This window comes from Heloderma suspectum, chromosome 5 (genome assembly GCF_057233095.1).
Source record: "Heloderma suspectum isolate Gila_16-S chromosome 5, 16-S_ref, whole genome shotgun sequence".
In the NCBI taxonomy this organism is placed as follows: Eukaryota; Metazoa; Chordata; class Lepidosauria; order Squamata; family Helodermatidae; genus Heloderma; species Heloderma suspectum.
Genome location: NC_139462.1, coordinates 118,519,706 through 118,542,529, shown reverse-complemented (window position 1 = coordinate 118,542,529; position 22,824 = coordinate 118,519,706). Strand labels below are relative to the sequence as shown.

The window sequence follows — 22,824 nt, the reverse complement described above, 5'->3', positions numbered from 1 at the left end:
GATGTCAACAACAGGAATATTGAAGACGGCTAACAAAACCTTTGAAATTAGCCCCAGCCACCAAAAGAACTTGCAACTCTGATAGCAGCAAGCAACAAAGCCCTGCAAGTCAAGGCGGAGAATTTCGAAAACCAAAATCACCACCAGAATATAAGAGTGAGGGAGGGGGTTGGAAGGTGAGGGGGGAGGAAAAACAATTTCTGGCCCAGTGCTTTTCAAAGCTTTTACCAGACCTCACATTCACTGCAGAGGATTTTGAGAGAGCCCATGGGGCCTTGACACCAACAATCCCAAAATCAGCACAACCATGTAAGAGGATCTATATGCTGGCCTAAAAAACATAAAGTCATTCTGTTTATTCTATTTATTTAAACTGTCTGGTAACCCAACTGTGTTGTGCATGGTGGAGTGGGACAGGGTGGGGGACTTCAGCCTAACTTGTCTCACAGGGTTGGTGATGGGGCTAAATTGCGGTCTCCCTGAGCTATTTGGAGGAAGAGTGGGATACAAATGAGATGAATAAAATATAAAGTTTTAGCAAGGAGGCAAATCCCCTCCCCAGTTCTTCTGATAGCCTACCCAGGGATAGTAACTGAGCATGACTTAACTTGAGATCACTTAATTAGGGGGACTGAATATTGCTCATTATATCATTTGAATTATTGTTTCTGCTTGGAATAGCAGACCTTGTCAGAGAGTGGGGAGTCAATGCTGTGATGGCAAAGACAGGAAAACAGTCGTTTACATACAGCTCAAGCCTCCAGCAAAAATTGGAAACTGCCATTGCCCTTGATTGCCATTGCCCTTGAATGTAGAGTGGTGGGGAAACAGTTCACTTTTAGATCAAAAGTGCCAATACGGACTGTGATCATCCTAGTCGTTTTGTATCTCTGTGGCTGTGTCATGCCTGCATAACGCAACAGTAACACATGTTTTAAAGTTGGGTAATTGCAGTACTTCCATAATAGCAAAGACACCAACAAGTGAAGAATAGCCAGGTCCCCAATGAGATTTAAATGGTTAACAACTCACCTCTCCTCACGTTTTCCTCTCCACTCCCCTTCCCTTGTGTGGCTTGTCTATAAGCCTGATGGCAAGACAAGTCTCTTTGCCACACTAGGCACTTGAGCAATTGCTGCTGTTGTTGTTGTTATTCAACTCTGGCCAACTCCAAAATCTCAACACTTTATAGAAAGTCAAAAACTTTTCTAAACAATTATTGCTGCACTTTACCCAAGTATAAATTAAATAATGTCCGTGGAATATTATCTGGAAGCAAAGTAGAAATATCCTTCTTATCACAGATACAAATTTGCTTTCTCATCAAGGTGCAACCAGAATTATTTTTCGAATTGTTATGCTTGTACGTGTATTAATCACTCATTTGGTTAGTATCCCTTTTCTTGGACAACTTTAATCAGGACAATGATCTGTTTGACAGCTAGACAGGTAGTTAGACAAGGAAAGACCCTTTAACAAGATGTAACTCCTGTGAGCCAATTAATCTTTCTATAATTTGTGTATTCTAACAGATGGATGAAACTCAAAGCAAGCATTTGACCAAAGGTATAAATCAGCTTGTGACATTGTTTTCTTTCAAGCAGTAGCCAGAGACATTAATACATTTTTTACAAGTCAGCCAAAAGAATGATAAACTCAGAACTGTGATTGTACTAAGTGATCTATAGATTTCAGAATATTACCAATGCACAAGTATTTTCCTTGATTTAAATGGGGAAGGATTTAAGATCCATTAAAAACTGGTGTGGCCTTACCAATGTGGCATTGTATGCTCCAAGAGCATTCTAACTGAACAGAAGATGAATAGAGACACTGACAGCCATTTCCTAGTTGTAACGTATCACTATGTGGAAGTATCCACAAGTTAGCTGAAGGGTTGAGCTGGTATGATGTTACGGAATGTCCATAAACATTATAATTACTCAGGAAAAAAGGCTGTCAGCAGCAATATTTCATAGTCTGGTTCTGTGGCTGGGATGAAAACTTCACATCAACCACATGGCAGGAGGGGCTATGTGGGACAGGATAAGGACTGGAAGGTTAACTGGAAGAGATCTCAGAAAAAAGGGACTAAAAGCCCAGAAAGGGTGAATTCTCTTCTCTGGATCCTAGTAATGAACAATAACCTTAAAAATGTGGGAAGTTAGGGTAGGTAAGAGTCATGTTTCAGTTATGTTTCTTTTAAAGCTCAAAGTGGTAAAATCTCCATACATTCTCAAACACTGAATAAACTAGTATTTCAAAGACTGTTTTTTAAAAAAAGTATTTCAGTTCCTCCACCATATTAAGCAGTAGATTTTATTTTGGATGGATGGACGGACGGACGGACGGACAGACAGAGATTTTTCATGTAGCTTTCCAACATAAAATCTAGTATTTATTATGTTTGAGGGATAGAAACTTTTTTTAAAGTGGGAAACTTTCCCCCAAATTAATTGGTTGTCTTTTGCATTAGCAAAATCATTAACATCTCAGTTTGTGATTTTTAGGTGACTTTTACGTATGCAGAGACTTCAAAAATATATTTGGCACAGATTAATTTTTACCAAAGCTGAATAAATGTTTCAAAAAGCCCTTGGGATTTAGTGTGCTTAGATGAAATAAACCAAAAACCCATTATTTTGTTGTCAACGTAACAGTAAAAGAAAAGTTACATTTTTAGTTGGGAAGAAGAGAGAGAAATGAACACATCTCTGCCTTAGTGGTCTTATCCTTGAAGCTATGTATGACTTCATTTGCCTTGATTTGTTTGAGGCAATGGAGGAGTTTTAACTATTTCACTACCTATGAAAGAGTGATGCAACAAGCCACAAACTAGGCACTCACCATGCATAGCAAGGGCAGCTTGGAGCCTGCAGGGAAGCCTCCCAGAAACTATACTGCGTAAGGATCAGAGGCTTGGCTATTGTGAAAGTTCTGGCATCCCCAGAACTGCCTGTCTTAGTTACAAGCAACTGTTGGGACATGTAGGGGATGGCAGTTCTCAGGGGGGCAATATTTACCCCATAAAGAACATCAATGAAACTGGTGCCAGTGTGTGAGATCACCTTCCCTGCATCATAAAATATTCAGTTTCATCATTTTATATAGACCTAACTCCAAATAGATAGCATCACCGATGCAATTAATATGGACTTGAGCACAATCCGGGAGAGAGCAGAGGACAGGAAGGCCTGGCGTGCTATGGTCCATGGGGTCATGAAGGGTCAGGCACGACTGAAGGACTGAACAACAACAACAACTCCAAATAAGACAATATAATGTTAAAATACATGCATATACCTGATCTAACATATGAAGCCTTACTTTTTATGTCTGTCTGTATTTATTTATTTAAAATTTTACATACTGCCTTTACAATGCACTTTGTATCATTCAGGGCAGCTAATCATGCATGAACAAATAAAATCACAAAATCAACACATAAGCTAAAAACAATAAAACACAAAAGGCAGGTGCAGCTGATAAAATCAACTAAACTAAGGATTCTAAAGCTGATGGAACAAGTGTGATATTTTCAGAAGTCTGCAAATTTAAAATCTGTTCTCAGTTTGGAAATATGTAAACTTGTTCTGAAACTGTGAATTGATATACTAATGAAGTCAAAGCCAATTATTCCTTTTCTCTTAATTGAATAAATTCAACTTAAAAAAATCAGGCTCCAACCTTCACTACAGTTGATCCAAACTACCTTTTCCATTTCAAATATTACTTTACATTAAGAAATGATGACTCCAGGGAGAATGTTGTTATTACTAATAACTTTTAGTGTATATCAGCTAGAGATCAACATTATTTTTCACCACAGAACGTCCAAATCATACAGTTCTGGTGGAACAAAAGTGTTACAACTCATTTAAATCACATGGATAATATTCTGACATAAATTAGAATCCTTAGCTTAAGATCCCTTCATTTATCAATGAGTGAATACCATTTTTTGCATATATTGTGTGTTAGTTTTTATTTGATATAATTAGAAATTAGGGCCATGTGGTAGATAATTACAGAGTACAATTCTGTATAATACAGAATACAATTAACAAATAAAACTAGAGCCGGGCCTGTGTAAAATAGAATGGATCATTTATGATGCAGGAAAGTGACCTCTGTAAACGGACGTCTGGTTCATCTGTGTTCTCTATGGGCTGAGACTTTGCCTGAGCACCAACAGGTATCCTGGCTCTGGTGTGCTCTTCAGCAATGATCCTTGACTTTGTCTCTCAGTCCTGAATCCTCAGCACCATGCTCCTGGCTTCTCTCTGATTGCTGCCTACAGCCCAGCCCTGATCGTGAGTGAGCATTTTCACAGTTGCTGAGAGTTGTTGTTTGTATTGCTGAAGATGTTCACACCCAGAATGAGTAGCTCTGGCTCGGCTCTAAGGACAACATCTGCTCAGTTCTTTTTGTTGTGTTTGCATAAAAAGAGGCTGGGGAAGTGAAGCACCACTATGTAAAAGCAGACCAATATGCAAAACCCGGCCAGAGCTCAGCAACACTAAAACTCTGGATTTGTTAGTCACAGCCTCTCACTAAAAAGGGGAGTGCACAAAAAACCTAGCCCTTCACGACTGCCCCAAATAGCGGCAAGCACGAAAGCTCATCATACCCTTCACTGTCTCTCAGCAGGCTTCTCACCTCCTCCCCTAAAATGCGCTTTCAGATTTTATCACTTTTATTCATCTTTGATATGAATTTCCAAGCCTTCGCAGGTCTTCTCCTGAACTGCTTTGTTAGTGAAGGCAGCTCAGATACCGTCTGAAAGCTGACAGAAAGGGGAAAGTAATGTATATGGCATTTTGAGAAATTATCAGTAATCTCTTAACTGGGAAAAAGTGCTACAAATGCCTTTTGCCACTTGGAAATGCAAAGGGGAACATGGCTGTGTCATTTTTCCAGGCCCAACACCCATCTCAGATCTATCTGCATGCATTGCTTCCCAGTCAAGACACCTCACAAGGAAAAGGGCACCAGGCTTAACAGGCCTGGAAGCAAAAGATCAGGAATAAATGTGGGCACACAGTGTTGAGCACAACCAGCACAGCTACTGTGTGGGAACACAACTGAGTAAGAGTGCAAGGGAAGCTGGGGCACATTCTTAACCGTTTGGGGCAAATGAACACACAAGCAAAAATTCACAGCATATCCAGGCCACATTTCCACACAAATTGTCACCACTCGATTGGCTAATTGGAAATAATGGTGGAAGCAACTTCGCTTGGCAACCTAGGCTGGAACTATGCTGTTGTTAGCAGACCTGAGCCGGGGAAACCACCTGTCTTCTAACCCTCTGCAAAGCAATAGCATGGCAGCAAAAACAGACATTACTTTAAATCCATATCTAGCAGCTACGACTTTTTCATTCTTTCTCTAGAGTAGGCACAGATCAGGACCCCAGCATGAGGCTAAGCGAATGCTTTAAAGATCTGGATTGGGGGCCTTGCACCTACTCCAGAGTAAAAATGGGGGGGAAAGACATTGTAGTTGCTAGATACAGATTTCACATGATGTCTATGTTGGCTGTGGGAGCACTTCAAATACCTTAATTGCATTTTCAGTATTTTTTTGTTTAAAAAGAACAGCTCCATTTTTGTCTTGTATTTTATTAGCTTTAAGGGGATGCTGACTCACAGTGCAAGAAGGCAAAACAGAAGTCATTTTAAAACAATAGCCTCTATACCCACCTCCAGCTCCAGGGACCCCAGTTTTTAAGGCAAGGAGGTCCAATATATAATTAAACATTAAGCTCAAAGGGGATCCTTTGAGTGGCCATGTGTCCTACATTACAGAGGACAATCCTTTATTTGAAGGTATCCTGTATTTGTGGGCTGCCTGGTAGTACCTGGACAGCAAACTGAGCCGGCTTCCAGACGGAGGGCATCTAGTCAGTTAGAAGGCATTGTGCTGCTATTCCTTCTTTTTCTTCTTAACAGGCTTTTTTTTCTGGTAAGAATATGGAAGAACTGGTGGGAAAACGTGGGAGGGTTAAAGACTGAAGATGGCAACAACTGGATCCCCTATAACATCCTGTGAATGAGGCAGGGCGGTTGCATATTAAAAGCCCCATTTGGAAGCACCCCCAACAGGCACACAGGTCACCTGGTCACGACTATCGCCTTGTCACCACCTCCACACCACCACTGCCTGGGTCAGAGTGAGAGGCAGCTGAACAAGCAGGGTGCGGAGGTGAAGAGGAGAAGCAAGCCCAGGAGGTGCTTGACAGCAGGCCCTTGCTGGGGTCTGGGCCCTCAGCAGGTGCCCAACCATGCCTACTCTTGACGCCGACCCTGATTGTGAGAATTGGCTTTGGTTAGGTACATCCAAAGTGTCTGTTCCTACCATCTCCACTTTTCTCCAAAGCTGCCTGCAAAGTGCAGTTCTGTTGCAGTCTTAAACTGCTCCATTTCCTGCTGCAGTTAATAGGGATTTTCAGACTTTTGGTTTGGGCTACTGCCATTTCGGTGAGAAAACAGATCCACCTCTGACATCATGTAATATCCTTATCTATATGTGGATTCAAGGGCATATCCTGATGTAGCTGAGCTCCTAGAAAGTCTGTCTTCAGAATCAGGAATCAGTTAGATATACCAAAGTCTTAACAGAAGAACAAGCTTTATTCCAACAGCAATAACACTGTCTAGAGAAAACATAGCTGAATGAAACAGAAGGGATGTTCACTTGAACGCCATCATGTGTTCTCAGTGTGTGAGGGGGTTGCAGGGTAGCACTGCATAGACCACTCTGCTGACATGAACACCCCCACTTGCCCCACATTCAGCAGCCATGTGAAGAGGCTCTACACATGTACCAACGTATGTACAGCTCCTACATGTAAGGGAGGATCCTGGGCCAATGAAGTCCCCCTTCCTGGGAGTGGGGCAGCCCCTGTGAGGTTGTACATATATCTGTACATAAGTAGAGCCTCTTCATCTGGTGCAGGGGCAGGGATGGCACATGCATCAGAGGCTGGAGGACACAGCTACACAGGATGATCATGAAGTAAACTCACATGTTCTTTTAATGCTTGTGTTTAAAATTGATTTGTTTTTATGTTATGTTTTATTAAAATTCTGTTTTTAATTTGTATTTCATTGTTGCTAGCCACCTTGAACACCATGACCGGTAGAAAGGCAGGATACACATTTTATAAATAAACAGTAAAGTGAGGGGTTGAAGTAACCCCCCCCCCCTCTGCAGACAAAGCCAGAAAGACCCAGAGAGTGAGAGTTTCAAGAAGGACAGGATTTATTTAAAGCAGAGACTTAAAGAAGTCTTCTGGGGGTACAATTTTGTTTCCAAACAAGGTATATAGTCTCTGCGCACCTTGTTTTCAAGGAGTTTCCACCTCTTTTCCACTGCTGCTGTGCCACCAACCTTTGGTGGCAAGTTCAGCGGAGGGGGGGACGGGGACCTGAGATCACTGTGTGTGTGTGCGCGCACGCGCACGCATGCATGTGTGAAAAATAAAATAAAATAATGGAAGGATGCAATGTGGACACTGCTTCCAATAGTGTTCCTTGAACCGTCAGTTCAAACGTTTGTCATTTGACAATTTTTTTAAGGCCAGGGAAGGGAAGTGGTACTTAGGAGTTATGAATGATCTTGACTAGTGCTGGGAAATTTGTTATTTTGATGGTACTTTTCTAATTCTTTGGCTAGACTATATCTTTGGGAGTAATCTAAACAGACATGATTCATCTCAATACAGAAGTAAAATAATGATCTGTTCCATTTTAGTTAACAAGCAAAGCCTTTCATTTTACCGAGGCTTTGCTCCAGCTCTGAATATGGAGTCTCTACCATTGTAAAATTTCAAAGCATAAATACAAAATACGATCCACAAAATGCAGATTCAGCATGTCAATTATAACAGCCAATATTTTTTCTTCTTTTATCTTTTTTATTGTTTGATTTCTTTGCGATCAAATATTCTCTGCTGGGATAGCCAAACTTAGATGTCATGTGCTATGGTTTCCTCCCAAACCAGCATCAAATATGCATCAGATGAAGAACTGCATTTCCCCCTAGACTTACTGTGCCTGGGAACGTGCATGCTAATCCAGCCACAAGAAACAGATCAATAAGGAGAGTTGTTGATTAAAACTCACACAAACACAGTTAAGTACATACTTCTAGACTTGTGAAATTAATCTCAAAATAATTCACAGACATACAAGCATCAGTGCAGCTGGCTGAGCCTCCCAGGGGCCTTCTCCTTTTTACGCAATCGGGGTGGGGTGGAGTGGGGTGATCAGTCTGGAGGCATTTATGATTCCTGAGCTTCAGATGGACAAACACGAACATCAACATAAACACAGACACTTATTAGTCTTAACGTGTATACTTAACACCGAGGTAAAAGGAAGGGCACCATCCCTTAGACCTTCCTCCAGTGATAGTACTAACCAATCATATTGAAGTCAGGTTACATCATGGCTCTCATAATTTGGGCAGGTTCCAGTGTGGTTGTTATGTAATATAATGGAACGATGCTATGGGCGGCTATTGGGTGGTATAGAAATGAAATCAATAAAATAAAATAATGAATTTTTTAAAAAGTTCGTACTTGAGTGCCATTTCCTTATGTCAGAGAGAGCTCACTGTTCCCACAGAGCTATGCACAGCTTCTGCTGTTTTGTTTCATTTCTCGGAGACAATGAAGTTTGGCTTCCTAAGATTGTGCTCCTTTGCACCATAATAGCTGAGAACTGCAGATGGACTATTGGGTAACGGCATGCATCCCTTGCTGTGGAAGGAGCCTGGGACACAACAGGTGCTACATCTATGATGCCACCACTAAAAAAGCCCCAGCTCATGCGCAGTCTCATTTAGACTATCTACACTAAGGTAGACCCCAACCACACCCATGGCAAAAGCCTACCAGGGCAGGGGATGCTTGCGGTGCTGGGAAGAGGTGACGCCATCCACCTGCTCCACTTGAAGGCAACTGCAGACTACTAAAGGGTGTCACAATATCTGGGAGGCTTTTTAACATTGCAAGACATTGATACAAACCTTGCAATGGCGAGGCCTTCTAAACTATTACAAGATGTGGGCCAATGAGCCTGGAGAGAGGTTTATGTTAGGTCTGTCCCTATGTTGTCTGGACTCACTTGTGGGCAGCAGGTAGCAGAATCCACCCACATATAATAACCAAGTTACCCTGGACTTTGGCTGGTTGCCCATTGGTGGTGGGGCAGAGTTTTTTTTCCCATGGCAACACGATTGGCTAGGTATGGGCATCTTTTTTTGCTTTTCTTGACGTAATCTCAGTATAGGTTAGGAGTGGATCCTAATTAAAATCACACCAATACCTGTCACAACTTGGCCCGTTGGACAGTAGGGGAGGGAAGAAGTAAGGCCAATAGGTTTGTGGAAGTTGTGAACTGGTCCTAATGCTCTTAGAGCAAGGACACAGGGAATGGCTCATGTAATTCAGCATAGGTTTGAGCCATGGAGCCTGAGAGACAATTGCAGATAGCCAGACCGTTCCTTTTCTTCAGACTTTTCTTCAGATTAGACCTGCTAGGCCTGGAGTCTCCAATATGGTATCCATGGGTGCCAATGTGATTCAACAAACTGATGTTTGTGTATATTGGACACCACAGAGCCTTCTTAAGAAGAAGCTGGCCAGCAATACCAGATGCTGGTGATGCAATGAGGGCAATGCCTCATTGCGGCATATGACGTGGGCATGTCCTGTAGTGGTTTCTTTTTGTTTGGAAGCCATTACTTATATAAATTTTGTTCTTGAATAATCTATGGTAATAGTGGATGTCCATGTGCATTTAAATTACATCACTGCAATGTGGGGATTAACAGATGGACAGCAAAAGTAGATACAGACAAGTCTGTGCTTGTACAGTTCTGTGCTTGTACAGTTCTTTTACCCAAGGAACTGCTCTGGCTATATCTGCAGTTGTCTCTCAGGCAGGCTTACAGTTGCAGACTTATACTTCAAACTTCAAGGATAAACACCCACCACCTATCATTCAGTGGACTGAAGATCTTACTGCTCTTGCTACATTTCAAAGTATCTTGTACAGCTGTCAATCTCATATGGATGCTTATTTCGATATATGGGCTGCTTATGTTAATATATGTATTTGAAACAGAAGTGTCAAATCCTTCTTTTTCCCTCGTTTCTTTCTTTGATTAATGATGATGTAAATGATTATTGTGTACGGATATCTTGTATGATCTGTTCTTGATTTTCTTTTTTTTCTTTTGTAGCTTCCCCGTTTCTGTTATTGCTGTATTTGCAAATTTTAAAAACCACCAATGTGCCCATGTACACCTCCCTGCTCCTCCTGATTTTATTTTTTAAGATTTCATTTTAATTGGAAAAATTAACTGGGAGACTGGCATGCTGCAAAGTGAAGCGCCTCCTTCCAGTGCCATCTTGGTTTCCAAGGATGTGCAAATGTGGACCCCAGAGGCATTCTTAGCAAATGAAAATGAAGATGAGCGGCTGCAGCCCAGCACTTTGCTTTAAAGTGTAGCAGCCACCCCACAGAAAAAGGAATACTGGGATCATAGGCAGTGTCCTGGGGGCTAGAGGGGTGGGGAGCAGGATGTGTATATTTTGCCTTGTTTGCTTTTCTGTGTGTGTTTTGCCTCGTGTTTGTGTTTTACTGAGCATCACGTTTATCCTCTGTGATAGGAATTTTGTTATGCTTTGTGGGGGCTCAGACCACCTCTCTCTTGTACATAGGTTCTCAGCCAAGTTATTGTATTAGACATCAGTTTGTGTTCCATGAAATGGGTGTTGGAAGCAGAAAACTGGGTTCAAAGCAGTCATTTTGTGTTTTCGGGCTCAGACCCATCTCTCCGTTGTATTTGGGTTCTTGGGAAAGTTATCTCTCTGTAACTCTCACCAGATAGCCTTCAGGGAAAATGTCTTTGACTGGCCATGGCAGCCATTTTGTGAGTGTCCACTGACTCAAAAGTTGGGAAATCTTGTGCTAGGCCATCTTGAGCGCATCTTCTCCCCATGCATAGAGGTTGAACATCTTCCAAACTGGATTCACATTCTCTAAAGTAATTTTTAAAACTAATAGACATTTCGTTTTTTTAGAGTTCCACAGGTAACAGATGTCATCACCCACTAAGTGAATGTCTTTTTTTTAACTTCATGTGCAGTGTGGAAACACCACCCCAGCTCCTGGACCCTGCTCCCTATAAAGCTGCCTTCTGTCCATATAGACCAGTAGCACACCAAGGCTGATGTCTTTTCTAAGCCCTACTACACCAATTCCCTTTAACTGACCTTTATTGACCTTTGGAACTCCTGCATGCAAGAGCATGTATTCTGCCTCTGAATTATGGGGATCCCTCTTAAGGTTTAAAAACAAGGTGTGTAAGCACTTCAAACATTAGAATTTTTTAGATCTGTAACATGTACCCACTGAATTCAAAGTAAGTGTAAATAGGCCTAAAATGGACATATTTGTACTTCTAGGAATAACCAAACTGGCATGAAAGTCCATTCATCCATTTCTTTCCTTTCATCAGAAAGTGGCTCTTTGGAGGATTTGGGTTAGTTCTTTTCCAGTTTACTGCAGGCCCTTTTACAGTAAAAAAAAAAAAAAAAAGAGTTGTCCATCCCAGTTACCGATTACATGGAAATCACTGCTAAGTGACACAGGCAGCCCATTTCTGCCAATGTTGGTTTACACTTTGCTCCTTTTCTCAAGCCTATGGGGGGCGGGGGTGTTGGAGAAGAAGAGAATAAAATGGATTGACTAGAGGGCTATCAACATTTCTCTAGAATGTTTCCATTAAGCAGCTTAAAACATTGCCTCATCTTTGACAAACACAAGAATATGTCCAGAAATTGCACTTCATTTTTTCCTAGATGGAGCTCAAATACCTCCCCAAATCCCACCAAGATGACCAAGTTTATGTTTATACTCCATGTCAGGGCTCTGATCCTGACAATACAAATGAAGACTTCATATGTTTTACTTTGTCTGGTATTCTGCTCTCAACAAACTTAGCTGCACCCATTGTTAGTTCCAAGGACAATGACATCCAATAAGTAAAAATGCTCAGTGTTGCAATGATACAAATGAATTATGCTTTTTCCTTAGTAGTAGGCATGCTAACATTAAGCTCCCTTAGAACAATATATCCCACGCCATAAATAAGTTGAATCAAGAATCCAGAGCTCTAAATCTGGTAATTCTTTATTCATTTCAGAGATGTCAACCAGAATATGGAATTCTATCCAGTAGTTAGACAAAACAATCCTGAATTGGTAGCATCTTAGGTGAGCCTTTGAGACCAAACAGCTTTGAATAAATAGGTTATTTCAACGGCTGACAGGACACTTTCCACCATATACATGTACATACTACACACACACACACACACACACACAGCCAATCGGTTAGCTGGAAACACTCCTGTTTAAAATTCCAATCTGTGTAAACCTGAGTAAAGATGACGTGGGGAGGGAAACACAAATTGGCTGTAAAGGCTGCACTCCATGAGAAGCTATAAACAGAAGGCAGACCAAGCAAATGCAACTTTTACTGCCTTTGATTTGAGGAAAATTCCAACTTGAACATTTATGCTTAAGGTATATGGGATGTTAGGAGAGAAGCTTAAGGTATCTGAGAAGCAGGTTATTTAAAATGCTTTGCATGGTGAAAGTATCTGATGGTAGTGGGGGGGAACCTATGTTATGCTGAATTACAGCTTTGTTTCACAGAGAAACTTTTTCATCATCTGTATTAACAGTTGTGTAATTGCAAACATGTTTAATCTGAACAATGGATTTGGCCCTGACAACATTTTGTTCCTTTCAGCCACCTGTCATATTAATAAAAGTACAGGTAGCACAAGAAGCCTTCTCTTTTGAGGAAGACCTGAGGTACTGCTGGATGTACCAATGAATACAGCTGATCCTAAATGCAGGCCAATCTGTTGCTCATCAGTAACACACAAGGATAAAACTGAGGATCTACTGTACTAGTTCTAACAAGAGGAAGGACAAACTGGAAAATAATCAAGCATGAAAGCAGAGAGATATTTCCACTCCACAGCTTTATTTCAAGCATCCTTTTTTAACTTGTATAATTTATACATTTTGCGTTCCCGCTCAGGTATTCTGACAATATATGCAAAAGTACATCCGTATATATATAGTCATACTCCTTTATTGAAATATAATTCACAAGAATATAGATATTTATCATAATTTTTCGAAGTGTGTGGTCCCAACGTTTGAATCTTGGCTGGCAAAGAAACTGCCTGCTGCTTCTCAACACGCAAAAGGGTAGCAAGGTTTTGAAACTTCTAAATGCACTACAGAAATGTTCACTGTTAAAACAACATTCCTGGCAACCCCTATGCCTGTGCAAAGGGAGCATGGCTGCCAAAGGAGATCAATACAAAAAAGGGGGAAAAAGTTCACTGAATTGTACACATTGAGCTTCTAGGAGAGTTAACTGTTCTTGTCACGGGCTCCTGGCTATAGTTTACAATATCCGCCTTCACTACACTCTGTCAAAAGAGAGAGAGAGAGAGAGAAAAGAAAAACAGAAGAGGTTATAGCAGAGAATCCGAAGAAAACACTGGTCTAGAGTGCTAGTAAAATATCTCACATGTTGATGGCTGGACTGTGAAATATGGAGCATTAAAAAGAGCTAGTCAGAGTGAATATATACTATAGCACTCTTTTCTGAGAAATCATGCATGAAGGTTTTGGTACAGCACCTAGTCATATTGAGCACTTTTATAAATAATGATTATGATAGCATGTACCAAATCCAACTTTGAATGCTGATTTCTTCATTTCAAATGAGGGGAAAATGGGTTCTAGCTCGTAAGATTTTCTACCATGTTATGTACATACTGGTACTGCTCTGGATGGGAGGCTGAATTTTAGACATCAAAAATTAGGCTGTTCAGCAGTATAGGAAACCTCTCCCCACAACACAAAAAACTCTTATTTTGTCATCTTCTGATTTTTTTTTTCTCCCCCACATTTGTGGTTCTGATTTGCATCTGTTTTGACGGTCTTTTTTCTTCACTGCATGATCCAGCCCAATCAGGGATCATAATGACATAATGGTGCCATACAGCCAGAGCTGGCCATGCAATGACATCACTGGGAGCAAATAAAGCCCTCCCGTCACTTCAGTCTAGCTCTAAATGCATGTAGCTGTGCATGAATAGTTGGGGCAGAATCTGAATGGGGATGTGCTTTCAGGTGTACATATCCACATTCCACCCCAACTAGTCAAAGATTCATGACTGAACTGGAAAGGAAGAGCTGCCTCTGCAATGGGAAAGCGTTCCTTCTTCTCTCCAACATTTATCTCCTTGCAAGCTATGTTGTACTCTTCTACTAAGGAGTGTGAAAACTCACTGAAAAATGGGAGGGGGGATGTTTTGCAAGGGACAGAAATAGTAGCAAAATGCCTGCATTAACATACCTGTTATTTAAAAGGGCAGAACAACATGTTCTTTCATGAGAATAGCGTTTTTATTTTTACTAACATTTGATGGTGGAAAACAGAAGAACAGTATCAATGAATACTTTATGTACACACGTTCTGAAGAATAGTCTAAACAGTTCAAGCAGAAGTACTTGCATTCAAGCTGATTAGTCTTCAATGACTACAACATAATTTCAAAGACTACTATTGTACTAAAACAGGAATGCCTGTTTTTGAAAACCCTCAGAGAATCACTTAAGTGTTTCAAAATGACGTTCCAGAAGATCCTATAGACAGTACGTCATTTAGGGTGCAATCCTATGCATGTTCAGACAGAAAAAAGTCCTACAACTCCAAGCATGCCCTAGCCAGGCATGGTGGCTGGGGCATGCTGGAAGTTGTAGGACTTTTCTCTGTCTAAGCATGCATAGGATTGTGTCCTGAAAGGTATAAAAGACTCTAACAACCCAGTTCTGTTCATCCCCTTCAAGTGCTGTGACACAAGCAGAGGCCTGAAACTCAACAGCTGAAGGTAGCATTCTGTTTGAGGTGAGCCATCTCCCTTGCCTCTAAGTGAAAGGGAAACCCCCTGTGACACAGTTCCTAATTGATGCCAGGCTGTATGAATTTTAGAAGACGTAGGCTTGCCTCATGGTCTTGGGCTAATAGCAAAAATGCCTTGTGCAGCATGTAAGGGCTCCCCTCCCCACAACGCTAAAGAAGTATTATCAATGGATTACTGCTGTTTGAAAGTGTAATACATTTGCTCTGGTGTTAGATACCCCAGTTCTTCGACAAGGGACCTGAATCAAAGGACCAGGCAACAATCTTCTCACATGCAGTGAGATTTCCAAGCCCCTCCTTACAAAACTGGTTCCTCCATGCCACCTGTGAAGTCACCCCTGAAACTCAGCAGAGCTTCCAATCTAGCACAGAGATGCTATGGGAAGTTGCAAATGTTTATTCCCCCCAAGCCCTCTTGAAATCAATGGGTCATGACTAACTTAAGCTCCAATGAATTCCACCTAATATTCTCTGGTTTCGTGCTGAGAATATTAGATTGCTTCATCCTTGCAAATATAGAAATCAGGATGACACACAATATCACAGTTACTGTCTCATGTGAATGAAAACGTAATCGTTCTTTTAAAAAGGACTGGATCTTTTTACTGTACTACCTGAACTATTGCACTGAACAGACTTTACTCTGACAGTTGGCAGTGCTGTGTTGTTGATTATCTTCTTCAGGATACTTCACTAGTTCTGCCCTGACAACATGCTGCAGCCATGTGTCAAACAGTAGACAGAGCAAGGAGGCAAATGAAAAAACAAAGAAGAGACACAGATCAACAATTAGAAAAGGAGAAATGATCAACACAAATGAACAGGAGCAACAAACAAAAGCCATCACATTCCAGACACCATGCAGAGTGATTAGCATGCCACTTGGCAGGTATGTGCTGTTATTGCTTTAGAACATAAGAAGAATCTCTTAAGAGACCCTTGTCCTCACATTCATAGCGAAGAGTTGGTTGGGCAGACTTCACCATTGACTCCACTCCTGAGCTGGTCCCCTTCTCCAATGTGCCAGGCACACATGGGGAATCAGCACAGCACTAGCACCTCTGAGCGTGCATGCATGCATGCAAGGACATGCATTTTGGCTCTAGCGTTCAGAAAGACATTAGAAGTTTTCGAGCAGATATGTCTCAGGAAAACGTTTAACTCACAAAGCTCAAGCCAATTAAAGCAACCAATGAAAGTTAATTCATTGATTCAGAAAAGATTGAGGAGGGGTGGGGAATGAGAACACTGAGAGGAGGAACTGTGCTCGGCTTGGCTTCCCAATTTCATCTCTTGGCTAACTTTGTACATAGGTTCATGATCCAATGGTTTAAGTTCAAGTGTTACTGGGGATTATTCTTCATTTCAGAAGTGAGAGATATGCCTAAATATAATTTGCAAGAACAAAAAAATGAGCCTGCGTCCACTCTGTGACTGGATTTAAAGCAGGCTGACTTTGTGAGGTTGAATTACTACAGCTCCATGCTACTGCTTTGCATATGGCTGGCTGCAGCTATCAGAGTTCAATTATATTTAGTATTAAAAAAATTAAGCATCTAAAACAAACCCCATTCAAAACCAAACAAATAAAATTGTTTTGTCTTCAACATTCCTTAATATTTCTTTTTCCCTGAGAAGTCACAGGGTTTCCTGAGCCATTTTGGGGCTTGAAAACATTTTGTTTTCTTAACTTTTCTGTCAGATAACATTTTTGGAAGTAGATCCAATAGGACTGTTAGGGAGTAAATGTGCTTAGTATTGCAACCTAATCCTTTTTGTCATGTGACAAAACATATATTCGATTTACACAACATGTATATATTTTAAGGTGCTTTGGACAATATTTAAGCATTTTTTCCATTCATGCACAATTACCTGTAATCTAATTCAAACTATATCAATGGGCAGGATGAGTCATAATGGTTCACAAAATACATTACAGAAATGATTAATGCTTAATCCCCCATAATTTCTAATTAAGTCCCACTGAAACAGTACGACTTAAAAGTGCTCACTTTTGGTTGGATCATGTCCTAGATACATTTTTTAAGTAAAACACATAGTAGCATACATTATTGGATTATATAAATATTTCTTGTTGAAGATAACCTCTCTCTGTATTAAACAAGAACTGATAATAGAGGCAGATGACAAGGAGTTTGAATTTAAGAGGTCCCGATGTTCTGTGCTTGACTTTTGACTGATCAACATTATATTATCTTATCAGGTAGACAAGAGTTACGATTCACCGGCCTCCAGGCCTCACAGTATTATAAGCTCAATTCCACGATGATGTTAGCAGAAGAGCAGTGTTATCTGCTCTTAAACAGTGTTATCTGACCTCACAGGACTTACTTTCTGTGCAGCATGCTTGCTACTGAAGTTAAGAGAGAATTCTTAGACTCAGTGAGAAATTAATTGTTCCTCAAAATGCTGGTTTCAATCCTATCTTGTATACAATAACTAGGCTAGTGACCCCTATTTAAGCTATTGCATGGCAGAAGACTAAAACAATTTAGACTTTAAAAAGGGTAATCTTGATTAACGAAGAAAAAGCATCACCCTTTGGGTACAATGGATTTGTATACCCATCTTGAGAGCTGCACAAAGATGTCCCCCAAAGCCTCAGCTTCTGTCTCTTACCAGATTATGGGGCTGGCTAATTTGATAGACGAGTCTACTTCATGGATGCCAAATATCTTAATTAACTGCAAATTAACAAACAATGCACCTCCATGTTTTTATCATTGTTGCATTTTATTGTATTAATTTATGTCATATGTTGTCCTGACATTGTTCGTTTGTTGTTGTTTGTTATTATTGTTGTTGATTGTTTTACATTGTTATATTTTGTACATAACTGGTTTATATTATGTTATTATGTTTTGGGGTTTTAATCTTTGAAAACCTCCTAGAGGGCTTTCGATATTGGCCGGTACAGAAATCTAATAACTGAAATGAAATCTGAACAGGATGAAGAATGATATATAGATGTTTTAATGTACAAATGAAGTATGCAAGTGAGCCAAACAATGGACACCCCGGGGGTGAGGATAAGCCCTTCCTATCCTCTGTGATAGCTTTAACTCTGTGCAGCTACATGAGGAGCAGAGTCCTTTACAGGCCATTCCATAGCACACAACACTTTATGGCCTAGATCCAAAAATCCACACTAGTTCTGCATGCCCAAAGAAGGTTTGGTCTTGTATTTCAGCAGCCTCACATGCTGCATGGCAACCCCCTTTGAAACTGAGGGAAGTTTCAAAAGGTGTTTGTAACATGGCATGGGGGGAGGTCTGCCAATCAAAGGGGGAAAGTCTGAAATTCCACTGGGCACCCCCAAGGGCTTTGGCCACCCCAAAGTAGTTCTCGGATAAGAACATGAGACCAACTCCGCTGGATCAGACCAAAGATCCATCTAGCCCAGCATCCTGTTTTCCCCAGTAGTCAAGTAGATGGCATGAAGGCAATAGCCTTCTCCCACTATTGCTCCCAGCAACTGGTATTCAGTGGCATACTGCCTTTGAATCTGGAGGTTCCATACAGTCATATTGGATAGTAGCCACTAATAGACGTATCCTTCATGAATTTGTGGGAGGCCCTTTTAAAGCCATCTAAACTAACAGCCATCACCGCAATTTGTGAAGTGAATTCCATAAATTATCTGTTCTGTGAAGAAGTTCTTCCTTTTGTCTGCCAGTTTCCTTAAACGATCCCAAGTTCTAGTATTATGATCCGAGCCTATCTTTAGCCCTATTCAGGCATTCTTCTTACCATGTGCAAGTGACGCATGAGGAAAGGGAGCACTTCTGCCCTGCCTCTCGCCATTGTCACACTGTCGCCTTCTGCTTGTGAAAGGTGACTAGCTGAAGAGGAGAGCCTCTATCTGTGCAGCCTCTCCATGCTATTAAGAACCCTGGATATTAGGGTTCTTAATCGCGTGATGAACCCCCTCAGATAGAGGAGGCTCTCTTCTTCACAAAGTCGCTCTCCACGCATACAGTGCGACAAGAGGAACAATGGAGGGGGAGGGGCTACTGCACTTCCCCTCCTCGCTTATTTAAACAACACGCTTAGAGAATGGGCTATTATGTTACAATTAATATCTAAACTTAGCAATTGTCAGCAATCCCAGATAAATTTCATTTATGTCGAAAAACTCAGAGATTCACTGCTGAATTCGGGACATTCACTACAAGACATTTTTGACATAGGGAAGCATTCAAAAATGTGATCATATATAGGTTGCAGTGATACGGTGTACAGTCAGACTAAGTATGGAACATAAGAACACAAAGTTGCCAAAACTCAAAATAAAATATATTATTAATTCACACGTTTCAAAGAAAATATGTCAGCTAGTCAAAGCAATGTTCTCAGGAATATCACCTGTGATTGCTCTATTTCCGCTTTGTTTAATTTGACGTCAAGAAGGTCAGCCGCAATTCTTTGAAAACACAGGAAGACCTATAAAAAAAGGAAAGGCTTCAGTGATTAGAAACAGACATCCTAAAGTTACTACAAATACAGCAAAAATATTTCCTGAACTATAAACAAAGAGATATTGGGGGGGGGGGGGGAGAGATACAACCTGTGCAAGAGATCTCTGAAATACTTGTTCTGTAAATTTCATGCCAGCAACTGTAGCAATCTTCTCTTACGCAGTAATGCAGTTATTTTAGAATGAACACTAAGATGAATTCTAAGCTGACATCTCGTTTTCGGCCAAGAATGAGGTCTTGCACAGAACTCCTAGTTTAAAATGATTTCTGAATAATTTGAATGTGAATAATTTAACACATTCATTAGCGTTATTTAAAAATGCTTTTATAGAACATCAGGGAGTTCAAGGCTTCAGCAAGTCAGGACAATAGACTTCAGCTTTATAACACTGGCAGATCAGTCTCTAAAGTACTTATGCCAGACTGCTTACATTTAATAACATTTAAATCCGCTGGGAGCGGTCATTAGGGGATTTGGAGCTAAATGCCATCAGTATGCTGATGACACGCAGCTCTATCTCCTTGTGACACCTGAATCAGGAGAGGCTGTGCAAGTCCTGAATCAGTGCCTAGACTCAGTAATGGGCTGGATGAGGGCCAATAAACTGAAGCTGAATTCTGGCAAGACGGAAGCCCTGTGGGTGAGTGGTTCCCAGGTCTGGGAGATAGGCTCATTGCCTGCTCTGGATGGGGTTGCAGTCCCTCTGAAAGTTCAGGTCCGTAGTCTGGGGGTACTCCTAGATCCATCGTTGTCGCTGGAGGCCCAAGTGGTCGCAGCGGCTTGGAATGCCTTTTACCAGCTTCGGCTGGTTCACCAGCTACGGCCTCTCCTGGACAGGGATAGCTTGACACGGTGGTACAGGCATTAGTAACCTCAAGACTGGATTACTGCAATGTGCTCTATGTGGGGCTGCCCTTAAGGCTGGTCCAGAAGCTGGAGCTAGTGCAGAATGCAGCAGCTCGGCTGTTGTCGGGAGCTGCCCCTTTTCAGCATGTTAACTCCTTTGCTGAGGGAACTGCACTGGCTGCCTATTTGCTACCAGGCCAGGTTTAAGGTATTAGTACTAGTGTACAAAACCCTAAACAACTTGGGACCAGGATACCTGAGACAGCGCCTCCTTCCTTACCAACCTGCCCGGTCACTGAGGTCATGAGAGGGCATGTTCCTGGTGCTTCCACATGGACCCATGGCCCAGTTGGAGTCCACCAGGAAAAGAGCCTTCAATGTGGTGGCCCCCTTCCTGTGGAATTCCCTGCCTTTAGAGGTCAGGCAGGTGCCAACATTGTGTTCCTTCCGGCGCCTCCTGAAGACGTTGTTATTTCAAGAGGCCTTCCTTGCATGACCAGCCGTGGTTTGTTAAATTCCACCTTGTTGGGGTTTGTCTTTTTTTTATGTTTTAACTCTTTTAACCTGTTGTTTTATTATTTTATCATGTTGTTCACTGCTCCAAAATCTTCTGATGTGGAGCAGTATATAAATATTGATTGATCAATCAATCAATCAATCAATTGATCAATCAATCAATCCTGCTGGCAGCCAAAACTGCTTGCTATAGTACTTCAATGAATGTAGAAAGAAAATAATTTGTTATGGGGGTGGGAAGGAAACCAGATAAAGACCTTCAATTAAAAATCCGCAATACATGTTCATTTGAAGAAAACATTAATTCGGTGTTGTTGCTCCCTGTGAAGAATGTGAGTCTGACGTCCATCAGGCAGCCCTTCTCCAGAGCAGTGGGAAGGGAAGACATGCCAGAAGTTTGGGAGGAGAGTGCGAAGGGGTCTTTACTTATTCATTTATTACTCAAATTTATATGCCGCTTCCCATAGAGGTATCAAAGCGGTCAACATAAATTGCAATGGAATCAAAACAAGAATAAATGTAATGATCGAACAACACAATACAAAACTAATCAGCAGTAACACTGCATACTCCACTATGTGCTACAAACCAAAAATGGCTGGGTCATGCTTCAGGAAAAGCCTGGGTGAAGAGATGAGTATTAAGAAGACGTCTAAACATCAGAACAGTGGGGGCCTCTCTAATGTCAACTGCAGCACTAAGTGCCCTACTGCAAGTGCTCCTGCAGCAAACTTCAGGGGCATGTGGCACTCTCAGAAGTGCTCCCTCTGCGAAGCCAGGACGTTCAGCTGTAATTCAAGGGGTTTGACCAAAGTGGGGCACTAACCATTCAGGAAGTACAGCCAGTGGCATACACACACCCCCGTCGTTGGTGGCTCATAAGTAATGGAACAAACCAACATCATTTCAAACTTAAGGATCGCCTTTAATACCTGGATGAAAATCCTTTGCTGTCAATGACTGCCTGAAGTCTAGAACTCATGGACATGAGCAAATGCAGAGTTTCCTCCCTCAAGATGCTTTGCCAGGCCTTTACTGCAGCTGCCTTCAGCTGCTGCTTGTTTGTGGGTCTTTCTGCCTTCAGTCTCGCCTTCAGTAAGAAGCATGCTCTAGTGGCTTGAGATCAGTTGACTGACTTGGCCATTGAAGAACATCCCACTTCTTTGCCTGGAGAAACTCTTGCGTAGCTTTTGCTGTATGTTTTGGGTCATTATCCATCTGCAATATGAAGCGGCGTCCTATCAGTTTGGCAGCATTCAGCTGAATCTGAGCAGAAAGTATAGCCCTATGCACTTCAGAATTCATCGTGCTGCTTTTATCAGCAGTCAGGTCATCAATAAACACCAGTGACCCAGTTCCATTGGCAGCCATACATGCCCATGCCATAACACTGCCTCCACCATGTTTGACAGATGATGTGGTGTGCTTTGGATCATGAGCTGTTCCTTTCCTTCTCCATACTTTTCTCTTCCCATCATTCTGGTACAAGTTAATCTTGGTTTCATCAATCCAAAGAATCATATTCCAGAACTGGGCAGGCCTTTTCAGATGTTTGCTGGCAAAGGCTAATCTGGCCTTTCGGTTCTTGAGCGTTCCCAGTGGTTTGCACCTTGTTGTGAAGCCTCTATATTTACATTCATAAAGCCGTCTCTTGACTGTAGATGTTGACAATGACATGCCTACCTCCTCAAGAGCGTTCTTGACCTGGCTAGATGTTGTGAAAGGGTTCCTCTTCACCATGAGCAGAATTCTGCGATCATCCACTGTAGTTGTCTTCTGTGGTCTTCCAGGCCTTTTGCTGTTGCTGAGCTTGCCAGTTAATTCCTTCTTTTTCAGGATGTTCCAAACTATTGTGTTGGCCACTCCCAATCTTTTTGCTATCTCTCTGACGGGTTTATGTTGTTTCCTCAGCCTAATGATGGCCTCC

General features: G+C 41.5%; 1 protein-coding gene across 5 annotated transcripts in view; it reads right to left on the bottom strand.

Moving 5' to 3' along the window:
- Nucleotides 1-22,824, bottom strand: part of RAB28 (RAB28, member RAS oncogene family) — a 132,042-nt gene that overhangs the window by 23,242 nt on the left and 85,976 nt on the right. For 3 of the 5 annotated variants that reach the window (XR_014792192.1, XM_084857103.1, XM_084857107.1), the window contains exon 6: nucleotides 19,422-19,499. Coding sequence is in view for 4 of the 5 variants with exons in the window: in XM_084857103.1 (XP_084713229.1) it covers nucleotides 19,422-19,499 (78 nt within the window). In the remaining variant the exon portion in view is untranslated. Of the gene's footprint in view, nucleotides 1-5,978; nucleotides 13,531-15,646; nucleotides 15,748-19,421; nucleotides 19,500-22,824 lie in introns of those variants that run through there. The other 2 variants (XM_084857104.1, XM_084857105.1) reach the window with 2 other exon arrangements.